We start from the raw sequence: 23,682 nt of genomic DNA on the forward strand, positions 1-23,682 counted from the left end.
ATCTTCATGTGGTGTATCACCGCTCTCTTGTTCATTCTGTACGGGCCTTGTGTCATTTAATTCTTGTTGTATATCTTCATGTGGTGTATCACCGCTCTCTTGTTCATTCTGTACCACTACTGGACGAAAAAACAACTGTCCATACCAGTAACAGTCGTTGTACGACTGTCTTTGTCTGTTAAAGACAAGTAATGACTGTCAAATCTATCATATTTCGTTGCAACAGTTCATTTATGTCTGTCCCAACGTTTCTATGGGTTGTGAAAGTCAAATAATGCTACCATCAGTCATTTCAGAACTGTTTCAGTGGTTTTCGGCGTTGTCATAGTCAAAATATATTGATTACAGTCTTTCTAATAGTTGTGGCAGTTGCATAATGTCCGTCCCAACCTTTTAATAGTTGGGACAGTTAAAATCTGTTTGTGTCAACTTTTCAGACGTTGATGCAGTCAAAAAATGTTTGTCACAACGTTTTAAGAGTTGTGACAGTCGATAAATGTTTGTTACAACTTTCTAAAGGTTGGCACAGTAATTAAATGTTTATTACAACTTATAAAAGGTTGACACAGTCGTTAAATGTTTAAAACAAACACTTCATAGGTTCATACAGTCGGTAAATGTTTTAATATAAATATTTTAGCGTAATGGTAGCCCATCAGTGTAAAAAAAAATTACGTCTCACCCGGCTCTCAAGATTTTATTTTGTTGTGAAATAGTCCATAACTTATACTATTCTCGTCTTTTGTGCGATTGTAAACATGTCTTGCTGTTTATTCATTTATTTTGCGATCGTTGACTTGTTTGTCTTTTGTCGTTTTCCATTTATTGCCGTGGCATTGTCCGTTCATTTTTGACAGTCATGTGCATTTGACTTTAAATAATCCTTTTGATATCCTTTTTTATTTTATAATATATGTTATATGACATTTTCGTTCATAACTGGTTTCAAAACCAGAAGCTTTCGTTTTAAATAGAGTTTTAATATTATTGCAGAAGAATGAGAAGATGATAATGGATTCATTCAAATTTATACTTGAAAAAGTTTTGATAAATGTACAAGGGTGTACCTGAAATAAATTTAAAGATTATGACTAAGTTACCAATATTGTACATCATAATAAAACAGTTTTAATTCGAATTACACCAAGAGGGACTTTTCCGATGATTAAAAAAATAATTAGTAAAATCTGTCAAGTTTCATAAAAAAACGGAAAACAATTCTTCACCGTAAACGATTTACCCTCTTTAATTTTTTGTCGGCAAAAAAACCCAGACCTCAGGTCGGCAAACTTTATTTTTACACAGGTAAAACTACAGATGTTAGACCACATGTTCAATAATCTGAGCTGGAAATTACAATCGGTGAGTAGAAATTATCAATATTTTAAAGCATGTCTATCGAATAATCATGGATTGATAATTTTGAAGGGGAAATGTGCACATTTGTCGGCTTACAGACCTTACAATATTTTTTCTCATTGGCGGATCCAAGGGGAGGGTTCCGAGGGTTCGACCCCCTCCCCCCCCCCCTGCTTTTTGCCGGGCCGCTCAATGCATTTTAATGGGGACATATAGTGGGACCCCCTTTTTTGTCCTGGGTTTGACCCCCCCTTTTTTAAATTGCTGGATCCGCCACTGATCCTACGGAATCTATATTGAGATACCCCGATAGGCTATATAGCTATGAATCGAGTTCTATATTACCACACTCGTGCATAGTTGCATATTCCTTGGAAAATATAGGCTTTGAGCTGCAATGTAAAAGTTGTGCATCATAATAAATGAAATCACTGAAAGTTAAAAAGGACACTGTTCCCCTCCCCCTATTATCATGTGTATGTCATTTATTCCCTTAACTATTTTGCATACATCACCCTGAGTGATATACAAAAAAGTTTACTCTAGCTATCCTCTCCTTTTTTGTGGGAAAAATTTGGTGGATTATATAGGGAATCACTCATGCATGACTGGATCCGTGCCTCTAAGGGCAGTCAGCGTCCCTGTCCCTTATGAAAAGTTCTGGATCTGCCACTGACCTATATATCATGTAGTGTACATATTGTATGTTAATGAATTACTAACTCGGGTCCTAAATTTGCATGAAACACTTGTCACTGGACATTTTATATAACCAACAACCAACCGATCTTTACATGTACGTATCCATATTAATGTGTTTCTTATCATGCTTATGCTGGATTACTAGGATTTCCTTGGTTTTGTTTTATCACCTGATAATTTCCTTGGTTTTGTTTTATCACCTGATAATTTCCTTGGTTTTGTTTTATCACCTGATAATTTCCTTGGTTTTGTTTTAAAACCAATATCACCTGATAGTTTTTGTTCTATTAAGAATGCATTGTGATGTCACAATTTCCATAAAAAATGATAGTACAAAAACATATGATTTGATCATAAAATGTTATGAAATTATTAACTTTAAGATTAAATAGTGACTTATTTAGCAAGTGTCCAAAATAGTTCTCAAATCATGGACATCAAAACATTATCAATTTGATAATAGCAGGCATTAAGTGAATAGATATTTTAAAATAGCATTAATCATCAAAATAAAACAATATTATTAAATTAATGTTCCTGAAACAAGACAGAGTCATAAACAGTTGCCATTTACACACACTTGATGAAACAAATTGTGTTAATTCAATTAGTAATTGTTTTATCATGTACATTGATGTACTACATTGTTTAAAAAACACATATTAAAAGAGCAAAGCTAGCATCATAATTTTATTCTTTTTAGATTTAACATAGAATTTATATTAAATCACTATAATTTGTTAATACTTTGAACTTAAACTATATATAATTATTTCATGTGAAATTTTTATATAAATTGTGCCCTGTTAGCATGGTTTTTCAAAATTAATTTGTGCCATACATGTTATCTCACTTACAAGTAGTAACATTCATTGGTCTTTTTATTTATTCCGCAATGATTAAGGACCTTCTAATCATGAGTCATATTTTTTGACACACATTCAATTGTATTTTGGTTACTTTATTGTTGCCTAACTTTTGGGTTGATGCATCATTGATATATCCCACATCTCCTTTGATCATGTGCATTCACATACCACTGCAGATTTTGTGCAAAGTATTTTATGAAGCTCAAAATATTTTTTATAGATATAGTATTATCCAGTAAGTTGTCATAAAATTTAATGTGTTAATGGTACATGTTGTATCTACTTATTTAGTCTATTTATAATTTTTTTTTATTCAAATTCAAAATAAACAATTAAAATATTTGTATTTACTGAATATGACCATGCAAATGTGACCTTAAAATAGGTAATAATCAGGATGTTAACATTGGATATCCATAGGTAATAATCAGAAATGATGTAACTAATATACAAATTAAGACACAATAGTTTATTGCCCTGGGGGAACATTTAATCTGTCATTGGTATAATCAGAGACATATAATACAATTGTATTATATGTCTCTGGTATAATGATATGATTTTATAAAATGTTCACAAATTATCATGATTATCAAAATTGTCCTCTTCAAAATTTTAATAACTTTTTCAAAACAAATTATGATTTAAGATAGGATATACTATTATTTTGGATTTAAATATGCAAATTTTAAAAGTAATCTAGATATTGATTTATTAAAAAAAAGTGTTGTCTGATCTGCAAAGCATTATTTAATGCAAGCTGTAATAACAAATGAATAAGTAAAAAGTATTCAGGGTAACTCAAAAAATGTAAAAATTATTAAACTCAAGGATTTAAAACATTGCCTAGCCTGGGATGGTTATTTCTTGGAACAATATATTTACATTACAAAGGTTTATTCATTATATGCACTGGATAAAGGCAAAGTCAATATCATCTACATGTATAAAGTAACAGTGCATTTATTTATTTATTTTATTTTTTCATTCCTTAAACTTTTCTTTTGTCATGTTTGTAGTATCAATATATTTCATATTAAATGATAAACATAATTAAAATGAACAAAAGAAATAACCTGTTGTGTTTTAGAGGGAAATAACTATGTCCATGATGTCTGACTTCAAAGAATTGATGAAATAAAGTATGGTGTAAGCCTCAGTAAGACAGTAACCCTTCAATGAAAGTACACAATCACACTTAAAAAATCATTAATGCAGGAAAAAAGACAACACTATATAACATTTAGACCCCCTTAAAAGATTTATTTTTCTTGTTAATACAGGTAGGGACTTGAAAATAGAATTGTATTAGTGCTTGAATTTTTCGGTTATCAAATGAGAATTGCTAGTTTTATCCAGATAAATACAGTTATTGTGATTAACTTTCTTATTATTGCACAATGTATATATATGTAGTATTATATATTTCATGTATTTATTATTAGTTAAACATTTACTGTTCTTGAGTCTAAATGTATATTTTATTTTGTAGAATTATACTGAATATGTATTGGTTTGACCATGATTCCCACTTAGAATATGACGCCTGCTAGTACATGTGCACTTTGATGCATAGGAAATATAGATGTCACTGAGATGCTCTCATAGCTGCAAATTGTGAAACAATGGATTAATTCATTATTTTATACTAGTTATCTATTGTTTTCGAGATCAAGAATAGGGCTTGCAGCATTATTCAATGTTGATGATGTGATGTTCTGATTAAATTGAACAAGAAGAAAATTGTGCCTTGTACAAATAGGAAACTTACATATTGTATTAAAGGAGGACCACATTACTGGAGGAGTAAACACCTTGGATTATCATCAATTATGATCAATTGTGAATTTAGAATTACAAAATTCCATAGTTGTAGTGCATATTAATATTGCAATCATACATGTACATTGTTTCTGAGTTCCATGAATACCCAGGATAATTATTCATTTGAAATAGCAATTTGGAATAATGAAAATTCACAGTTTCAGTTAATACTACCAATAATAGTGCATCATATCTGAATTCATGAATACTTTTAATTAGTGGATTTAATATAATAACAATATCATGAATATGGATAATGTGAATTTCTAGCTTCAGTGAAATTTACAAAACAGTACATGCATATCACATCTGAAGTTTATGTTTGCATTGCAATTGTTAACTACCACCAGCGTGTCCAGGGTGTGTAAACAGATCTCAACCAACTATGAGGGTCTCGTGCAGTCCGTGTCAATTGTTTAGTGTCAAATGACTGCTTGCTGTACATGTACTTAAATTATTAAAGTCTAAATTAGAATTAAATAAATATCTTAATTAGCATGATTAGTGGCCAAGTATTTGAAACAAATAAACCATGCATGTACTTTAAAGTATAATTTTATTATTCCACCTGCAACAAAAGTTGAAGTACATGCATGCAAGAAATTGGTATTACAATCTGGCTACAACGTACCGTTTTGTATTTAAGCTTCACCAGATACATTTTAGAAGCTGAAAGGCCTGGATACTTCCTTATGTTATGACATTTCTGTTAGTGACTTGTCCCTTGCACTTTACCTAGTTTTCATGGTACACTACATCATGCTACATGTACATGTAACTGTTCCCAAAAAAATATTACTGTTTGAACAGTCACAGTGAAATACACTCTAAGTCTTACATGTACAACATGGATTAATTTTTATGGTATGCCCATATATATACATGTATATAGGTATCTTGAAAGGTCTATATGTCTCATTGTCTGTCAGGCAAGGTTGGCCTGATCCTGACTTCATTTCATGGATCAGTGATTAAGCAGAAAAAATCCAGGTTACTTCAGTTACATGTAATTTGTCAAGTTTGTTTCTCACACATGTTAAATACTACAAGCAGTAGGAAAAGTAGGTCAATTATATATATTTGGTGTATGAAATGAGTGAGGTGAATAAATGTCTAATTTATTGCAAGACTTACATGTACATGGGACTTTGACGTCAATGAAAATGTCATGGTTCATTGAACAATGCTTAGTTTTTGTTGTTTGATCTATTTCCAAATTTTTCTCAGATGCTACAGTATAAACTACATGTACATGCATGACATGTATAGGATCACTATTTTTGGCATATTATTGGATATTCATAAGGTGTACAAGTTTGATAGGCAGCTTTACATCTGACCATGACCTCATTTCATGTTTCATTGGGCAATGTTCAATTTTCATGGTTTGGATGTTAAGAATGTTAAGTCTATTTCACAGACAGTATAAATCACTAAGTTTTGTGTATGGAATGTCAGTTTGTATGGTGTACATCATCTGTCTGGCATGGTTAATTTTACTGTGACTTCTTATTCAAAGGTTTTAAAAAATGGAAAGTTTGAGTGATACTTGTACATGTACTTAAACCTTCATACATGTAGGAAAAACAGACCTGACATTTCAGCATTTGCAGTCACTCTTGTTTATATTTGACACCATTAATCATGTCTACCATATCGATTATACACATGTAGCTGCTTTTTGATAACAAAAGTCTGACAACTATTAACAATAGTTATAATTCATTTGATAATACTAGGTATTGTATAACATGAATACTGTATGATAACCAGAATAAGAAGATGTGGTATGAATTTCAATAAGACGACCATCAATCGTAAGCCAAGTGATGTAATTGTTAGTAACTGTACATCCTTCAACAATGAGCAAAATCAGATCCGCATAAGTGTGATAATGAAAAACCTATAACAGGCCTAGCCATATTGGATGATGTAACGCAATGTAAACAAGTTTAGATGAGAAACCCAAGTTTGATTTTTATACCATGTATACAAAAGCAACATTGATACATCAATGATGACAAATATATTGTGTTTAACCAAAGACTTGTACTCTAATAGGTGATTTTCTGCCCTTATTCATGTTTTTTCTACAAATCCATTCTATCTGCTTTTGAATAAATGCGTTCTAAATATATGACCTAAGATGTTTAGCAACATTTTCCCATTGTTTTCCATAAACACAATAAGCATTACAAAGTCATACATGTATAATGCGCTATTAGTGAGCTGTTTGTTGTAATTTAGTTATATTTATGTTTGGAAGCATATTTTTGGGGTTTTAATTTGCTATTGTCCAGTAGCAAATATTACATGCATGTTCAGGAAAAAAAAACAATTTACAATGAATACACTTGGTAGGTTCTTTAATAGTTGCCATCTGGGATGAAACGAGTCACTGAATCTGGGTTTTTTTTCTAAGGTGTATATGTTCCAGACCGTATATGAGTATTTGGACCGGACCGTATACGTATACGTGTACGGTCCAGCTGATCATACATGTTTTGGGAGAATATGGGTTAAATTTAAACAAACACTTATTTATACAATTGTAATTATTACAAAATAGATGGATAAAGTGAATAAGAGAACAATTGAAATTAAATGTTTTTTAATTGTATATTCGTGAATTCTATTTTGTTACTCTGGCCAAAGGTGACACTTGCTTCTAATAAAAACGTCGTATTTTTTACATTTACAGTGGCGGATTCAGAACTTTTTCTAAGGTCCGCTGACTGACCTAAGAGGGGGCCCACTCCAGTCATGCTTCAATGAATCCCTATATAATCAACCAAATTTTTTCCACAAAAGAGGGGGCCTCCCAACCGTATGCATATTTTGAAAAAGTACGCATACGGTCCAGATCGTACGCGTACGGTCCAAATACTCATACGGTCTGGAACATATATATGAATTCAGAATATGGGACCCATTTTCGTAATTTATAAATGTGACCATTTTTAAAATTTCCATTACTATACTGTCATAGATATAGGGAGATGGGGTGTGTGTGCCAATGAAACAAATCTCCATTCAAATAACAATTTATAATAGTACACCATTATAGGTCAATGTAAGGCCTTCAACACGGAGCCTCTGCTCACACCAAACAAAAAAAATATAAAGGGACCCAGAATATTGTCTACATCTAGTAACATTGTTAGTTTTCTTTACTAATGGAATAGTATGTCATTATTGTACAAGCATTTACAAGATTAAATAATTTGAATTTGAACAATTGAAATGGGAAAATATTTTGGATAAACGTAATTAGTACGACATCTGATCAACTGAAACCACGTAAGAGAATCCGATGTCAGTCTTTAGAATTGACCAAATACATCAAGTTCTAAACCGTGATGTGAAAAAAAATAAAAGAAGATTTGATTTTCCTGTCTGAAACAATGCGAGTTTTCTTGTTTTGAACATTTGAACTTTCACTTGCGCTAGTTATTTTGTCGGGTCTTGTATGTACAGTACGTCCATCTACTATAGTATTTACATATGTACAAAATATGTATGGTAAATTGTTTGCGAAAAATCCGGTGAAAATATGAATTTTTCTCGCGAGTGATAATATTTGTTTACCTCAATCGTGAATGCTGACGTGCTATTTATATGTATCATGTGTATCAATTACAATTGAACTCATAGACCATTCCGTACAATATACAGTACAAAGTCGAGTTAATATTGAACTATTCTAAAATAAAATACGATAAAATAGAATAAATTAAATTTGGATAGATTTAAGATTTGTTTTCCATAGCTGCAAAAGAAGTGTTAATGTCCGTGATAGCTTTGATTATATTTTTTACATGTATAGAAATCAGAATGGTAAATACGGCAATATTTATAATTTTTAAAAGAAAAAAATGTAGCCCCGAATAAAAGCTCAGAATAAGTGTCTGAAATAAGCCCTCAAAAAATATAAAGCAGTTTTACATGGGGATAAGTTTGACAAGTGTGTGTAATAGGAGTTCCCCGCTAGGTTTAGAATATATTATGTATATTGAGCGTTATATGAAGTAATTTGATTCGTAAAACTACGGATATTGAAAACAATTGTGTATGCATGAATGATTTCACACCTTACTAATTTGATAAAAAAAAAATAATATTAAAAATTGTCAACTGTTAATTCAGTTATAAAGATACATTTGGTTTACAAATATATTGGGTAACGTTTTTCGATTTTTCTGTTAGCAGTTATATTTTATCAGAGACATATATGTGTATATATGTCTCTGATTTTATCTAGTGAAATTGCAGGTATCTAGTGCTGGTTCCGATTTTATTTGTTCGAAGAGATAAGGGCGAGGAAGTGTTAAAAAAATATATAAATTCAGCACATTACATAAATAACTGAGGAATACAAAAATGTATTCAGCGGCAAATATTTCAAAATACTTTTTTTTTTTTAAATCAATATCTATCTAAAATTAATGTATTAAATGGGAATGAAAGTTGTTTCTCTTTGTCACAACCTTATATTTCACACGGTAAAATTGTTTTACAAATAATTTAACCTTTATCCCGGGCCTGACTGTCCGACATTTTGTATCCGTGACTTTTAAGTATACACAAAGATCAATGTTTGGAAGTTGCTACGCTTATAAATAAGCTTTGCCTATACAATGATTGAAGCTATTATATTTTAACTGTTACAACTTTTTCTGCGTTTAAACAGTTTATTTATGACTGTTTCAACGTTTTCTGTGTTGGGACAGTAATAAAATAACTGTTACAACTTTCAAATAGTTGCATCAGTTTTATTACGACTGTGACAACCCTTTAGGAGTTTAATCAGTTTATTTATGACTGTTGCAACGTTTTTCGAGTTGGGACAGTTGTAAATCAACTGTTGCAACTTTGAAATAGTTGTATCAGTCCTTTAATGTCTGTGGCAGTTATTTCTTGCGTTGTTGCAGTCGAATTATGTTGTAGACAAACACTTTTAAAGTTGGGACAGTTACAAAATAACTGAAGCAGTGAAATTTAAGAACTGTTACAACTTTAACAGACCTTATCAGTCTTAGAACGACTGTTACTGGTATGGACAGACGTTTTTTCGTCCAGTAGTGTACGGGCCTTGTGTCATTTAATTCTTGTTGTATATCTTCATGTGGTCTATCACCGCTCTCTTGTTCATTCTGTACGGGCCTTGTGTCATTTAATTCTTGTTGTATATCTTTATGTGGTCTATCACCGCTCTCTTGTTCATTCTGTACGGGCCTTGTGTCATTTAATTCTTGTTGTATATCTTCATGTGGTGTATCACCGCTCTCTTGTTCATTCTGTACGGGCCTTGTGTCATTTAATTCTTGTTGTATATCTTCATGTGGTGTATCACCGCTCTCTTGTTCATTCTGTACGGGCCTTGTGTCGTTTAATTCTTGTTGTATATCTTCATGTGGTGTATCATCGCCCTCTTGTTCATTCTGTACGGGCCTTGTGTCATTTAATTCTTGTTGTATACCTTCATGTGGTGTATCACTGCTCCCTTGTTCATTCTGTACGGGCCTTGTGTCATTTAATTCTTGTTGTATATCTTCATGTGGTGTATCACCGCTCTCTTGTTCATTCTGTACGGGCCTTGTGTCATTTAATTCTTGTTGTATATCTTCATGTGGTCTATCACCGCTCTCTTGTTCATTCTGTACGGGCCTTGTGTCATTTAATTCTTGTTGTATATCTTCATGTGGTCTATCACCGCTCTCTTGTTCATTCTGTACGGGCCTTGTGTCATTTAATTCTTGTTGTATATCTTCATGTGGTGTATCACCGCTCTCTTGTTCATTCTGTACGGGCCTTGTGTCATTTAATTCTTGTTGTATATCTTCATGTGGTGTATCATCGCCCTCTTGTTCATTCTGTACGGGCCTTGTGTCATTTAATTCTTGTTGTATATCTTCATGTGGTGTATCATCGCCCTCTTGTTCATTCTGTACGGGCCTAGTGTCATTTAATTCTTGTTGTATACCTTCATGTGGTGTATCAACGCTCTCTTGTTCATTCTGTACGGGCCTTGTGTCATTTAATTCTTGTTGTATATCTTCATGTGGTGTATCATCGCCCTCTTGTTCATTATGTACGGGCCTTGTGTCATTTAATTCTTGTTGTATATCTTCATGTGGTGTATCATCGCCCTCTTGTTCATTCTGTACGGGCCTTGTGTCATTTAATTCTTGTTGTATATCGTCATGTGGTGTGTCAACAACCTCTTGTCCAATATTTTCAGGCGTTGTGTTGACTGGCTGTCGTTGACTATCTCCTGTCACTGACAGGTTGTTCTCGGTAGTTGTGTTTTCAATTGAATGACTATTTTCTTCTACTGCAATTGCATTCATCCATTCATCATCGGATGACCATTCTGTGCATTCCATCCTGTAAAACATGTATTTAAATTATTGTCTATGTTTAGCCTTCGAAAATATTTTCTGTTAATGACATTTGGACGTTATAGTCTTTAAATTTTGATATTTCCTATGCGACAGTTGTTTTTCATTCGTGTAATGAGTTTAAGCTTTTTATTGTGCCGTTTGATAAGGGACATAACGATTTTAATTCTACTTTGAATTTGATAGTTTTGTTGTTTTACTATATGATTTCCCCATTTTTAAAGGGTCCTCTGTTTCTCTCATTGTTAAAGTTGTTCCCTGTTAGTTATCTCTTGTTTTTCTTGTCCATGATCGAGATGTCTTTTATAAGCTTGACATTGATACTTCTTATTTGACCATTTATCTTTATGAATCGATAGATAATTTGAAAATTAGAGCTATTGTAAATACTAATGTAACATAACAAATAAATATATAATACTTAAAAATCTTACCTTGGTGCTATTTTTTTATGATCTCTGTTTTTTTTCTTTATTATTTCTGTGACAAAAATCTGAAGAAAAAATAGATAAATAAAACAGTGTGAACTATGAGACACATAAAACATTTGATAATACATAAAAAAATAAATAGTTCAAGCAACATGCAGTTAGACCATGTTTTGTGTATTTATTTGATTCATTTTAACAGAATTAATTATTATCCATATTAAATCTGAATTATAATATCTTTCTCAGAGTAAAATTAATTATTATTCATCAACGCTAATACTTATTTTGTTATCATAGTATAAAATCAAAAATATTTAGATAAATGTTTTTCATAATATAATTTACAATGTCATACATACCTATAACTGCTTTTGGATTGTTTAAAGATGATCATTTTTAACAATAGCAATGTGCATTCCTTCCCTGAGAAAATTAGTATTTACAAGATGTGTAATAGTGTAAATGAAACAAAAACACGAAATAAGATACTTGGTTTTAACCTCGAATCAACATTATATTTACACAAGTCTTAATGACCCAAAAGATTATCAGGATTTATTAGTTTGTTGACCGTTCATCTGCTGATTATATTTAACAGCTGCAACAGGTTATCTTTAGACACAGTGGATGATGCATGCTAAAAATAGATTTAAGTATTGTAAACATGACAGCAACAAACAGTTAACCTTATTCACAATGTTGAGGCATAAAGAAATTGTGAAAATAATTTGAAATTTGGTTTTGCCAAACAATTTATCTCCAGATATTTGATTTAGGTATATTGTTTTAATATATAAAATATTTTTCTATAATGACCAAGTAACTTATCTATAAATAGATGATTGATGCATCCAACAATTCAATTATTAATAGATAATTGATTGATGTTTTATCAATTAAAAATACTTCTAGTATACCTTTTGCTCTATAATTTGGTGCGATTAAAGCATTGACTTTAAAACACATTTTTGACCCAAAATCCAAATTTAACAAATTTTATGTTACTTGGTTGTGGCAATAACCCATCGAAATATTTATGAAAGCAATCATAAAATTCTTCCTGTTTTGATATTTCGTTGTTATGACTTCCCAATTTGATAGAACATTTTTTGTTTTAGAAAACAAATAAAAAAACATCAAGTTATCAATTTATTGTGTCCAAAGCACTTTTCTGCATTTATCTTCATCCGAAATTCTCAAAGTCAAATATTTGAAAGCCAATTAGCATGATTAGGTATAAGAAAAGAAACATTAGAATATATCATCTATGTTACCAAAAAAACAACATAGATAATCTTTACTTACCACTCTGCGCGGCAAATGATCCAATAAGGACTAATACCATCATAACTGTGAAACTAAGTTTGTTCATTGTATCTGAATATAAAGCAAGGATACGTTAGTTGCTGAGAAATACTTCTATTCTGGCTGAATAATATCTGCGCTTTATATACATTTCGCAATTAACCCACTGCAAATCAAGAGGAAGAAACAACCACACAAATGTTCCTATTACATTCAGATTAGAAATGTAAATGTATTACATAATCCGTATTCCGTGTCATGTTAGATGCAAGAATGAAAATAAAAATACAAAAAATAATAAAATGATTAAAAACCAATTGTTCAGAAAACAGGAAGGATCTATTTTGATATAAAATATATCAAAATTTGAATAAAATGTTAATTCAAGCTTCAGATGACAATTTAGTGTACGCTGATTCCAAATATTTATGGTTTTCATACAAAAATATATATAATAAGATTATGTTTTTTTACTTTTTACCGGTTTGAAAAATGTAATTTCCGTAATTGTAAGATAATTTACTTGACAACGTTCCTAACAATGTATGGTTCTATATACTTTTACTTTAATTTAGTACAAAAAAATATGTACTTCCGGGATTACAAAAGGTCATTTTCGTTGGGGGTTTTTTCAAGTTCAAATGGCTTTCAACCTAATGCAAAAAGTCCCATACTTTTATCATGTAACATATGAGGTAAAACAAAGGTCAAAATCTACAACATCGAAACTAACAATTGTGTGAAAATATTTGTCGATATCTTATATGATTTCTAAAAATTAAAGATAACCAGCCAAAATCAAAATTTTTAACATGACCTTTACCTTTGACCTTGACTTATCTGCTTATCTTTCATTTTTATGGACCAATGACCTCAAATCAAAAGACCCTTGGCCTCTATCACTTATGGTTTTCCAGTTAAAACATATTTCACTTATATAAAACACAAAAGGGAAATAACTCTCATATAAAATCTCTATACAGCTTCGGTCAAAATAAAACAGAACATCCTGAGGATATAACGAGCAATTTGGTAAAATAAATTAATCGGTTTTATATGCGGTTGCGATGTATAAGACATAACAAGAAAACAGTATACAGGGAGGTTACTCTTACATCGAAGAGTTTTTGGTTACGCGGTGTCAGTTTCAAAAGCATATCAACTGTTCGATATCATATACCATATGTCCAACAGAAAAAAAAGCAAAGGAAAAAATACTAGACGGAAGTAATAAAAATGATAATTAAAACCCAATTTTTCAGAAAACATATGAAGGTCTTTCCACCAGTAAGGATCTATTTTGATATGAAAGTATTATATTTGATTATAAATGTCCATTCCAGCATAAAATCACAGCTTATTGTACACTGATTCCAAAAATATATATGCTTTACCAGACTTGGGTTTAGACAAGGAAAGGAACTCTGTCAACAATGTAATGACTACTTACCATCATCACACAAATCTGAACAAATCGATGGAAATTTGTCAAGGGCAGGAACTCTGTCAACACTGCTTTTTTGTGCTTTACACAAAAAATATAAATAAGTGAGATAATTTCTTACTTACTTTTGGAAACCGGAAGTGGCATTTTTTTGTACTAAACTAATGTAAAAGTACAAAGAACCATATATTTTTGGAATCAGTGTCAATTAACTATCAACCAATACCGCAAGTGACATTTTTCAAACTAAAAGTAAAAAAAAAATCACCTTATTTTATAAATTTTGTATGGGAACCATATATTTTTGGAATCAGCGTACATTAAGCTGTCATTGGATGCTTGAATTAACATTCAATTCATTTTTTTATATTTTGATATCAAAAAGATCCTTTTTGGTGGAAAGATCTTCGATTGTTCACTGAACAATATTTTTTTTATTATTTTGGTATTTTTTGTATTTTTATTTTCATTCTTGCTTCTAACATGACACGGAATACGGATTATGTAATACATTTACATTTTTAATCTGAATGTAATAGGAACATGTGTGTGGTAGTTTCTTCCTCTTGATTTGCAGTGGGTTAATTGCGAAATGTATATAAAGCGCAGACATTATTCAGCCAGAATAGACGTATTTCTCAGCAACTAACGTATCCTTGCTTTAGATTCAGATACAATGAACAAACTCAGTTTCACAGTTATGGTGGTATTAGTCCTTATTGGATTATTTGCCACTCAGAGTGGTAAGTAAAGATTATCTATGTCGGTTTTTGGCAACAAAGATATATTCTAATGTTTCTTTTCTTATAGATCATTGGCTTTCAAATATTTGACTTTGAGAAATTTATAACATGATGTTTTTAATTTGTTTTCTAAAACATAGAATGTAACTTTTGAAATCTATTATATGTCAGATTTCTTTTGATAAGCACAAAAGCTATATGCAAAAATTCATTTCCATTGTAAAAGGCTTCATTATATTCACAATCGAATCAGTTAAACTTAGTCTTTTGTTTTTATCAAATAGCGCAATTATTGTAACAACAAACAGTCAAAACGGGAAGAATTTAATGATGTGCTTTCATAATTATTTTTTCTTCTTCTTGTAAGTTATTCGAAATTGTTAAAAAAAAAAGAAGATGTGGTATGATTGCCAATAAGACAATTGTCCACAAGAGACCAAAATGACACAGAAATTAACAACTATGGGTCACTGTACGGACTTCAACAATGAGCAAAGCAAATATCGCATAGTCAGCTATAGATTGTTTTCTGCTTATAATTAATCAAAAAAATTTGTATACCTATCTTATCATCATTTACTGACGCATAAAAAATTCTAATGTTAGATTTGTTTGCACTATAATTAATTTATCCAAATCTTTTTCTAGTATATTTTTTGTTTACAAAGAAACAAGTTTCAAACAGCGATTATAAAAACATTTGTTCCACACTAAAAAAAGATGACTTATATTTGACAATCCTTTTTTTTCAGATGCAGGCTATGTAAGTTTAGAATTTTTTAAAGTTTGTCATATGACATGAAAATTATAACGTAAGACGCTTACCTCGACAAGAGAAAAAAAAAAGGCCAAATGAATAAAAACGGTCATATGAATTGCAATTCAACATTTTAATAAAGTCATATAATTTGCGTAAATTTAAATAACGGGTTTTATAATAAACTAAGCAATAAAAAAGCAATACAATTGTATTTGAATATAATCAATGTGGGTCAAAACATTTGTGACGGTTTAGTTTCAGAACATATATTTGATCAAATACAAATGATAAAGTTTTGTCTCAACGAATACAAGCCGTCCTGGTGATATATTGAAATAGTCATGAAACCTGTTTTGGCTGGTTTCGTGTTGCTTTATGTTTTCGTTTTAGTCTGTGTATTGTCAAATGCTTGGTCGCGTGTTCCCCCCCCCCCTTTTTTTACCAGAGCATTATCATTTTGATTGTTGGACTTAAATGTGAATTTGGTAGCATTCGTCACTCTTTTACATGGTGTTACCTCTTTATTAATCTACTCGTTTAAGAATTGAACAGCAATTGACCACTTTTTCAAATGCAACAGGATTTTATATCATCATTCTTGTATCACAAAAAGGCAAACTTACTTAGTTAAACACAAGTATTGCAAAATGTGTTTTTTTTTTCAATTTTGGAATGTTTCATCAATTTTGAATTTTAAATACAGCTGCATTTTATATTCCAATATTTATTGATTTATTTTTAAAAAGATCCATATTTTTTAATTCCCTGTTTCTGAACAGTGATTTATTGATTGGGTGCCACACGTATTAAACAAAGGTAAATTAACCCGTTGAATTGGATTGGAGAAATCATTGTTATGCGATTACCATAACATTTTTTAATTGTTTGTGTAGTTGCTGAATGGTCACCAATCTATAAGATAAAAATAATTTTTTATTGATATATGTAACAGGAAAGTTTCACATAAAATAAAGAAGAAGGCTTGAATCATCGGCTACTTTATTGATACAGTGTCATTTTTTTAATAGATAAAACGTAGATTTTAATTGATTTCTATTTCAACATCAATCATGGTTTTAATCTAAAATCTTTTTTTCTTCATATTTTAGGATTATTATCCAGGATATAACTCACCATATGCATACAACAATGGTTACCATGGTTATAACGGATACACTGGATATCATGGAAATTATGGCTGGAATAAAGGCTGGAATAACGGTCCCTGGGGAGGACCATACGGAAACAAAGGCTACCTTTATAAATATTAACAAAAAATTAACAATGTCGATATTTATGATAGATAATTAAAGATTAACTGATTTTCGACTTGATTTTTATTTGAATATAGTCATCCAACATTATCGTTATAGTTGATTGATTTGATGACGGCAATACACAAATGTTTTATAAATGGTATTGAAATGAATCAAAACATGACAATATTATTTTGAAAGTTTAAATTCTTAATCTTGATAGAACATCATTGCGTTTAACAAAACTCGAGCCTTTTAAAAATCTTTCGGAATCTTCAATTTTGGCATTTTGCTGTTTTACAGAAACCAGAAAACAACAAACTCGTTTACACTTTTCTTCAATTCCAGTGGCCAAAATAATGTCCCTGATAATACCTCGTTATTGAATATTGCTTATATGGTCATTTTAATGTCAACTCGACAGTTAATTAGATGGCGGCTAAACTAAAATACACACGAAACGAACCTACATATTATCGACCCCATGCTCTGAAAACTGTTCATTTAGACTTTTGATAGTTTGAATAAATGTTTTACATAGTTATAAATCAAATATGACAATTTGCATCAAATCGGTGACCATGAATTTGACAGCTAGTGCTCTTTTAATGATTAAACATTAAGTTGAATTCTGAACTGCACTGCAAGTTCGTTATGACCTAATCTGTAGTTACGTAATACATTTCAATTAACATTTTCTATAGGTTGTATTTCTGTAAATATTTACAATGCAATATCCAATAAAAACTCCTTTTACGGCTAAAACTGTACCACTTTTACTATGAAGTTTTGAAAAAAAAAAATCTTATGGGAATAGAAAGTTTATATGCACTACGATTTTTAAAAGGTCAAAATATAGGGCTGTGCGGCATACTTTCAACGTTTATATGCCCTGAACTTCTCAGTTAAAACTAACACTTATTTTCTTAACTGCCCCTACCTCGAAAGGTTACCACAAATGTTAATGTTAACAATATACACATTTATATTAACTGGTAAGATTCCCGAGTTATGTATTTGTGAGATGGAACACAGAGAGCATAACTGGGAAGCAGTATGCAAACAACATTAATTTTCTCTGAATATTCAAGATCTCCCCAAAAGAGGTATGGTTTGAGAAACAGCTATATTTACAAAGTGAAACTTCTATATATAACTTATAAATTATCAGGTCAGTGATATTGTTTCTCAAATTTATTTAAACCTTCACTTGCCATAATCATTCTATGGTTTTAATGTGGATCAGGATTTACACCTTTCAAGAGTACCATCTACTTGGCCTGCGGTTTTTTCTGTTTGTCGGTTTTCTGTTATCAAACATCAAAATGCCAAAACTGAAGATTCCGAAAGCTTTTGAAAAAGCTTATGTTTTGTTTTATTGTTAGTCTTTGATTTTCATTATATTTTTTTTATAAAAGAGACCGCGAGTTTCCTCACATAAATAATAAAGAAATATCTATTGAACATTCTTGAGTAAATTTCAGATTTTATTTTCAAATATCTATGCAACGAACGATTATAATTCAAGCTCTAGTGCAGAGTTGTCTCGTTGGTATTAATACCACGTCTCTATATTTTCATATTTCATACAGATATTTAAAAACGAAACAAATGCTTTTAGTTAAAATAATGGTGTAAGAAAACAACTTATCTTGCACAGATTCTTAAATACCCCGTAATGCATTGAATTTTATCAGGTCATTTAAAAGAAGAAACAAGTCAATGTAAAACCCTTAAATTGAGGGAATTGCATAACCTCTTTTGGAAGCGTCGACAATGAATGTGTTTCCTACTACACATAAACATTCGCAATGCAAAACCGATCTTGAAAAGACAGAAAACCTGTGAACTGCGAAATTAATACATTTTGATAAATTGCTGGGTTGTTTTTAAACAGTTTTTGTGCAGACTGTTAAATTAAAAGCGGTCTCTAGCAGAACTCTGATTTTGTTACTTACTACAATCTCTATATTATTCTATAAATGAATCATAATGATGAAATATTCTACATTTCCTCTTTTTCAATTTCCATTCTTGCAAATAATTTGACAATGTATACATATTATGTTATGCACTGACATTTGTGTTTTAACTTTGATCACATTATAACAGAAACATGTGTGTGATTATTTCTTCCTCTTGATTAACAGATCTGCAGTGAGTTGATTGAACAAAGTATATATAAAGCGATGGCAATTGTCAGCAAGAGTACAGGTTAATTTTCAGAAATCGGCTTCTTCATGCAAATAGTTTGAACAGAAAAAAATGAATCATATCAGTGTCATAGTGTTGGTGGCTTTAGTCCTTATTGGATCATTTGCTGTGCAAACTGGTAAGTAAAACTTTGTCTTGAAAATATTGTTCATTACAATTTGTTGATATGTACTCCTTTTTTGATTCATTTTTTTATTTCAATTAATGCATAAGTATAATTATTGTAGTAAGTAAACTTAGCAATTTAAGTGATACACCATACCAAACAAAATATATACTTTGCTTGCACAAATTAAACTGCAACCTTTCTTTACCTCCTATTTCATAAATAAAAAACTTGTAATCTTTATTTATCTTTAAATCATATCTATTAAAATGTAAACTAGGTAAATGTGCATTATTGACCGTTTGTTACATAATTTTTGGTCATAATAACTTTGTATATCACAGGTTTGTTTCTACATTAAGTTTTTACTTTATGTTCATATTTGATATATTATTAAGCCTGGTAAATAATGAACTTGTATATTAGATTTAGGAACTCAACCCTCATTGAGAAACAAACAAATTGAAAGATAATCAATAAATTTCAAGGCTATTCAAATGTCATTCATATTTGATTGTTTTTTCAAGTGATGTAAGTTGATTAATACCTGTAGTTTTTAAAGCGACATAAGAAAAACAAAACTATGTAATGAATTGAAGAGATATCGTTTAAATAATATACAATACTGGGTTAAATGAAAAATATAAGAGATATATGATAATGCTTGTGTATAGTAATTAATAATAGCAAATGCAAGTATTGATACTACATACATAATGAATTGTATCAGGCGTATCTTTCTCTTCCATTGATTTGATCCGATACAAAATGTCTAAATGTTTTAAAATATTTTAAAATATAAAATTTATGATGGACTGTGAAATAAAGATCTTCAAGTCAACAGTCATTCAGCCTGTTTTGATCCATGTCTCAACTATTTGCAAGCGAACAACTTGGAAAATATTTTATATGAAGTTTTAAAAAAAATAATCTTTTCAGCATTCTAAAAGAAATGTGCGCGATGGGTGCTAAATAATCCTGCTATATTTTACCATTAAATTGAAAATGGAAATGGGGAATGTGTCAAAGAGACAACAACCCGACCATAGAAAAAACAACAGCAGAAGGTCATAAACAGGTCTTCAATGTAAATAGCGAGAAATTTCTGCACCCGGAGGCGTCCTTCAGCTGGCCCCTAAAGAAATATGTACTAGTTCAGTGATAATGAACGCCATACTAATTTCAAAATTGTACACAAGAAACTAAAATTGAAATAATACAAGACTAACAAAGGCCAGAGGCTCCTGACTTGGGACACGCGCAAAATTGCGGCGGGGTTAAAAATGTGTGTGAGATCTCAGCCCTCCCCCTATACCTCTAGCCAATGTAGAAAAGTAAACGCATAACAATACGCACATTGAAATTCAGTTCAAGAGAAGTCCGAGACAGATGTCGGAAGATGTTACAAAAGAAAATAAACAAAATGACAATAAAACATAAATAACAACAGACTACTAGCAGTTAACTGACATAACATTTCCAGACTTCAATTAAACTGACTGAAAGATTATGATTTCATCATATGAACATCAGGCACAATCCTTCCCGTTAGGGGTTTAGTATCATACCATCATAACATATATGAGAAGAACATAACCCGTGTCATGCCAACAACTAGTTTTTTAATAAAAGTTCCTATGCAAAGACCATATAAGTGAATCAATATAAAGGCAAACATATGCAATCTTTAATGACCTGACAACAGTATTGTAACTATATATGTTGAAAATGCATTTCGAATACATGAACGGTATATAGCTAGATCTGCTTACCCTTCCGGAGCAGTATTTGGTCGGTTTCAAGTTGCCCCGTCTTAAGTTATCTAATGTCTTGTTTACTATTATTTGTCTCTTCGTCCTTTTCATCTTTAGCTATGGCGTTATCAGTTTGTTTTCTATTTATGAGTTTGACTGTCCCTCTGGGATCTTTCGCTCCTTCTTTACATCCGTTGTAAATATGTTTCCGGATTTTTTTTAATAAAGTGTGTAAGCCAAAAGCAAAAAAAAAAAAAAAACGTAAATACCGAAAAATTGACATAAAAGAATAACCAAAGATGTTTTAAATCATCGGTAAGTTTGCTCATATACTAAATAATATTTATTTGATTGTTAATATAACTTTTTTTTTAATTTATATATTTTGTCATCAGAATTGATTCTGAGTTGTATCCTTTCAAAATTTCAGTATTATGGTCCAAACTATGGTCCTTTAAGACGATATGGAGGTGGCAACTATAACAGATACAATGGATATGGCGGGCGATATGGCGGATATGGCGGTTACAAAGGCGGGAACAATGGCTGGAGACGACGTTCCTGGGGACGACGAAAGTATAATTATTGAAACACTAATATCTTTATAAGTGTTAGTACAGCAACATCATACCTATCTGTATGGAAACAAATCATAGAGAATAAAGTTTAATTAGTCTTTTTTGTCTGTATTACTTGTTTATGTTTTCATCAATCTTTATCGTTATGGTTGATTGAGTAGAAAACACCATTGATAAAAAAAAAACAAGTACATCTTTACTGTTTTCAACAAAATCTAACAGTCACAAACATAAATCGTATGTGAATATTTGTAAAAATAAGTCTTACGGTTCGATTTCCTGAATCACTGTAATAAATATTTATTAAAAGAAATATCTGCGTCATGAAAAATCACTTACTGTAAACCAACTTATTTTCGGGGAAACTTAATTCCATCTGATAAAATACCACTGAAATTTATGTAGGTTTACACTGACATCCAATTAAATAGTTTAACTTTGTTAACGGGTGCCACATGTGGAGCAGGATCTGCTTATCCTTCAGGAACACCTAAGATGTTAAATTTTATTACGTTTTTCAACAGACGGACAGATTGGCATTCCAATGGGAACATATTGTGCACCTCTACTTGCCGACTTGTTTCTTAATTATTATGAGGCTGATTTCATGCAGGAACTTCTTAAGAAGAAAGACAAGAAGTTAGCAATATCCTTTAACTTTACTTTCCGCCATATAGATGATGTTCTTTTGGTGACTATATAGAACGCATCTATCCCATCAAACTAGAGATATGGGATACTACAGATACAGTTAAGTCGGCCTCATATCTTGACTTACATCTAGAAATTGACAATAAGGGTCGGCTGAAAATTAAACTTTACAACGAGATAATTTCAGCTTTCCAATTGTGAACTTTCCATTTCTAAGTAGCAACATTCAAGCAGCACCTGCATACGGGGTATATATCTCCCAATTGATACGATATTCCCGTGCTTGCATTTCCTATCATAATTTTCTTGATAAAGGGTTGCTGCTCACAAGGACGCTGTCAAACCAAGAGTTCCAAATGTTGAAGCTGAAAGCATCCCTTCGTAAATATTACGGACGCCATCACGAGTTGGTTGACCGTTATGGAATGACCGTTTCACAAATGATATCGGATATGTTCCTTACGTCGTAACTACAATTTCCTTCCCTTTCATGAATGTGACCTACCGAATTAGACTATTTACCGGATTTGTTATCACATAAGCATTTAACAACACGACGGGTGCCACATATGGGGCAGGATCTGCTTACCCTTCTGGAGCACCTGAGATCACCCCTAGTTTTTGATGGGGTTCGTGTTGTTTATTCTTTAGTTTTCTATGTTGCGTCATGTGTTCTATTGTTTGTCTGTTTGTCTTTTTGTCGAGCCTGTCATATTTTGTGGCAGAAAGCTCGACATAGGGATAGTGATCCGGCGGCAGCGGCGGCTACATCGGCAGCTACGGCGGCGGCGGCGGTAGCTTACTTCTTAAGCAATAGGTCTAGTATATTCGGTGTATGGAAGAACTGTAACGTTGACATGTCCAACTGGCAGGTGTTATTTGACCTTCACCTCATTTTCATGGTTCTGTGGTTATAGTTAAGTTTTTGTGTTTTGGTCTGTTTTTCTTATACTTTATGCAATAGGTCTACTATATTTGGTGTATGGAATGATTGTAAGGTGTACATGTCTAACTGACAGTTGTCATCTGACCTTGACCTCAATTTCATGGTTCAATGGTCAAAGTTAAGTTTTTGAGTTTTGGTCTATTTTTCTAATACTTTATGCATAAGGTTTACTATATTTGGTGTATGGAAATATTTTATGATCTATATGTCTGTAACGCAGGTTTTTTTTTACCTTGACCTCATTTTCACGGTCCATTGCTTGGTGTTAAGTGTTTGTGTTTTGGTCTGTTTTTCTTAATTTATAAGCAATAAATCAACTATATTTGTTGTATTGAAGAA

General features: G+C 31.4%; 2 protein-coding genes across 2 annotated transcripts; one reads left to right on the forward strand and one right to left on the reverse strand.

Moving 5' to 3' along the window:
* Positions 1 to 9,664: 9,664 nt before the first annotated feature.
* LOC134722966 (transcription factor SPT20 homolog) lies at positions 9,665 to 10,863 on the reverse strand. The gene is made up of 2 exons (XM_063586600.1): positions 10,850 to 10,863; positions 9,665 to 10,781 (listed from the first exon to the last, which is right to left on the reverse strand). The coding sequence occupies exons 1-2, from the start codon at positions 10,861 to 10,863 to the stop codon at positions 9,665 to 9,667; spliced, it is 1,131 nt and encodes a 376-aa protein (XP_063442670.1).
* Positions 10,864 to 14,980: 4,117 nt separating this feature from the next.
* Positions 14,981 to 17,161, forward strand: LOC134721760 (neuropeptide-like protein 31). The gene is made up of 3 exons (XM_063584961.1): positions 14,981 to 15,078; positions 15,831 to 15,841; positions 16,948 to 17,161. Exons 1-3 carry the CDS (start codon positions 15,012 to 15,014, stop codon positions 17,107 to 17,109), a joined length of 240 nt encoding a protein of 79 aa, XP_063441031.1. The 5' UTR covers positions 14,981 to 15,011; the 3' UTR covers positions 17,110 to 17,161.
* The last annotated feature ends 6,521 nt before the right edge of the window (positions 17,162 to 23,682 follow it).

Source organism: Mytilus trossulus, chromosome 6 (genome assembly GCF_036588685.1).
Source record: "Mytilus trossulus isolate FHL-02 chromosome 6, PNRI_Mtr1.1.1.hap1, whole genome shotgun sequence".
NCBI lineage: Eukaryota > Metazoa > Mollusca > Bivalvia > Mytilida > Mytilidae > Mytilus > Mytilus trossulus.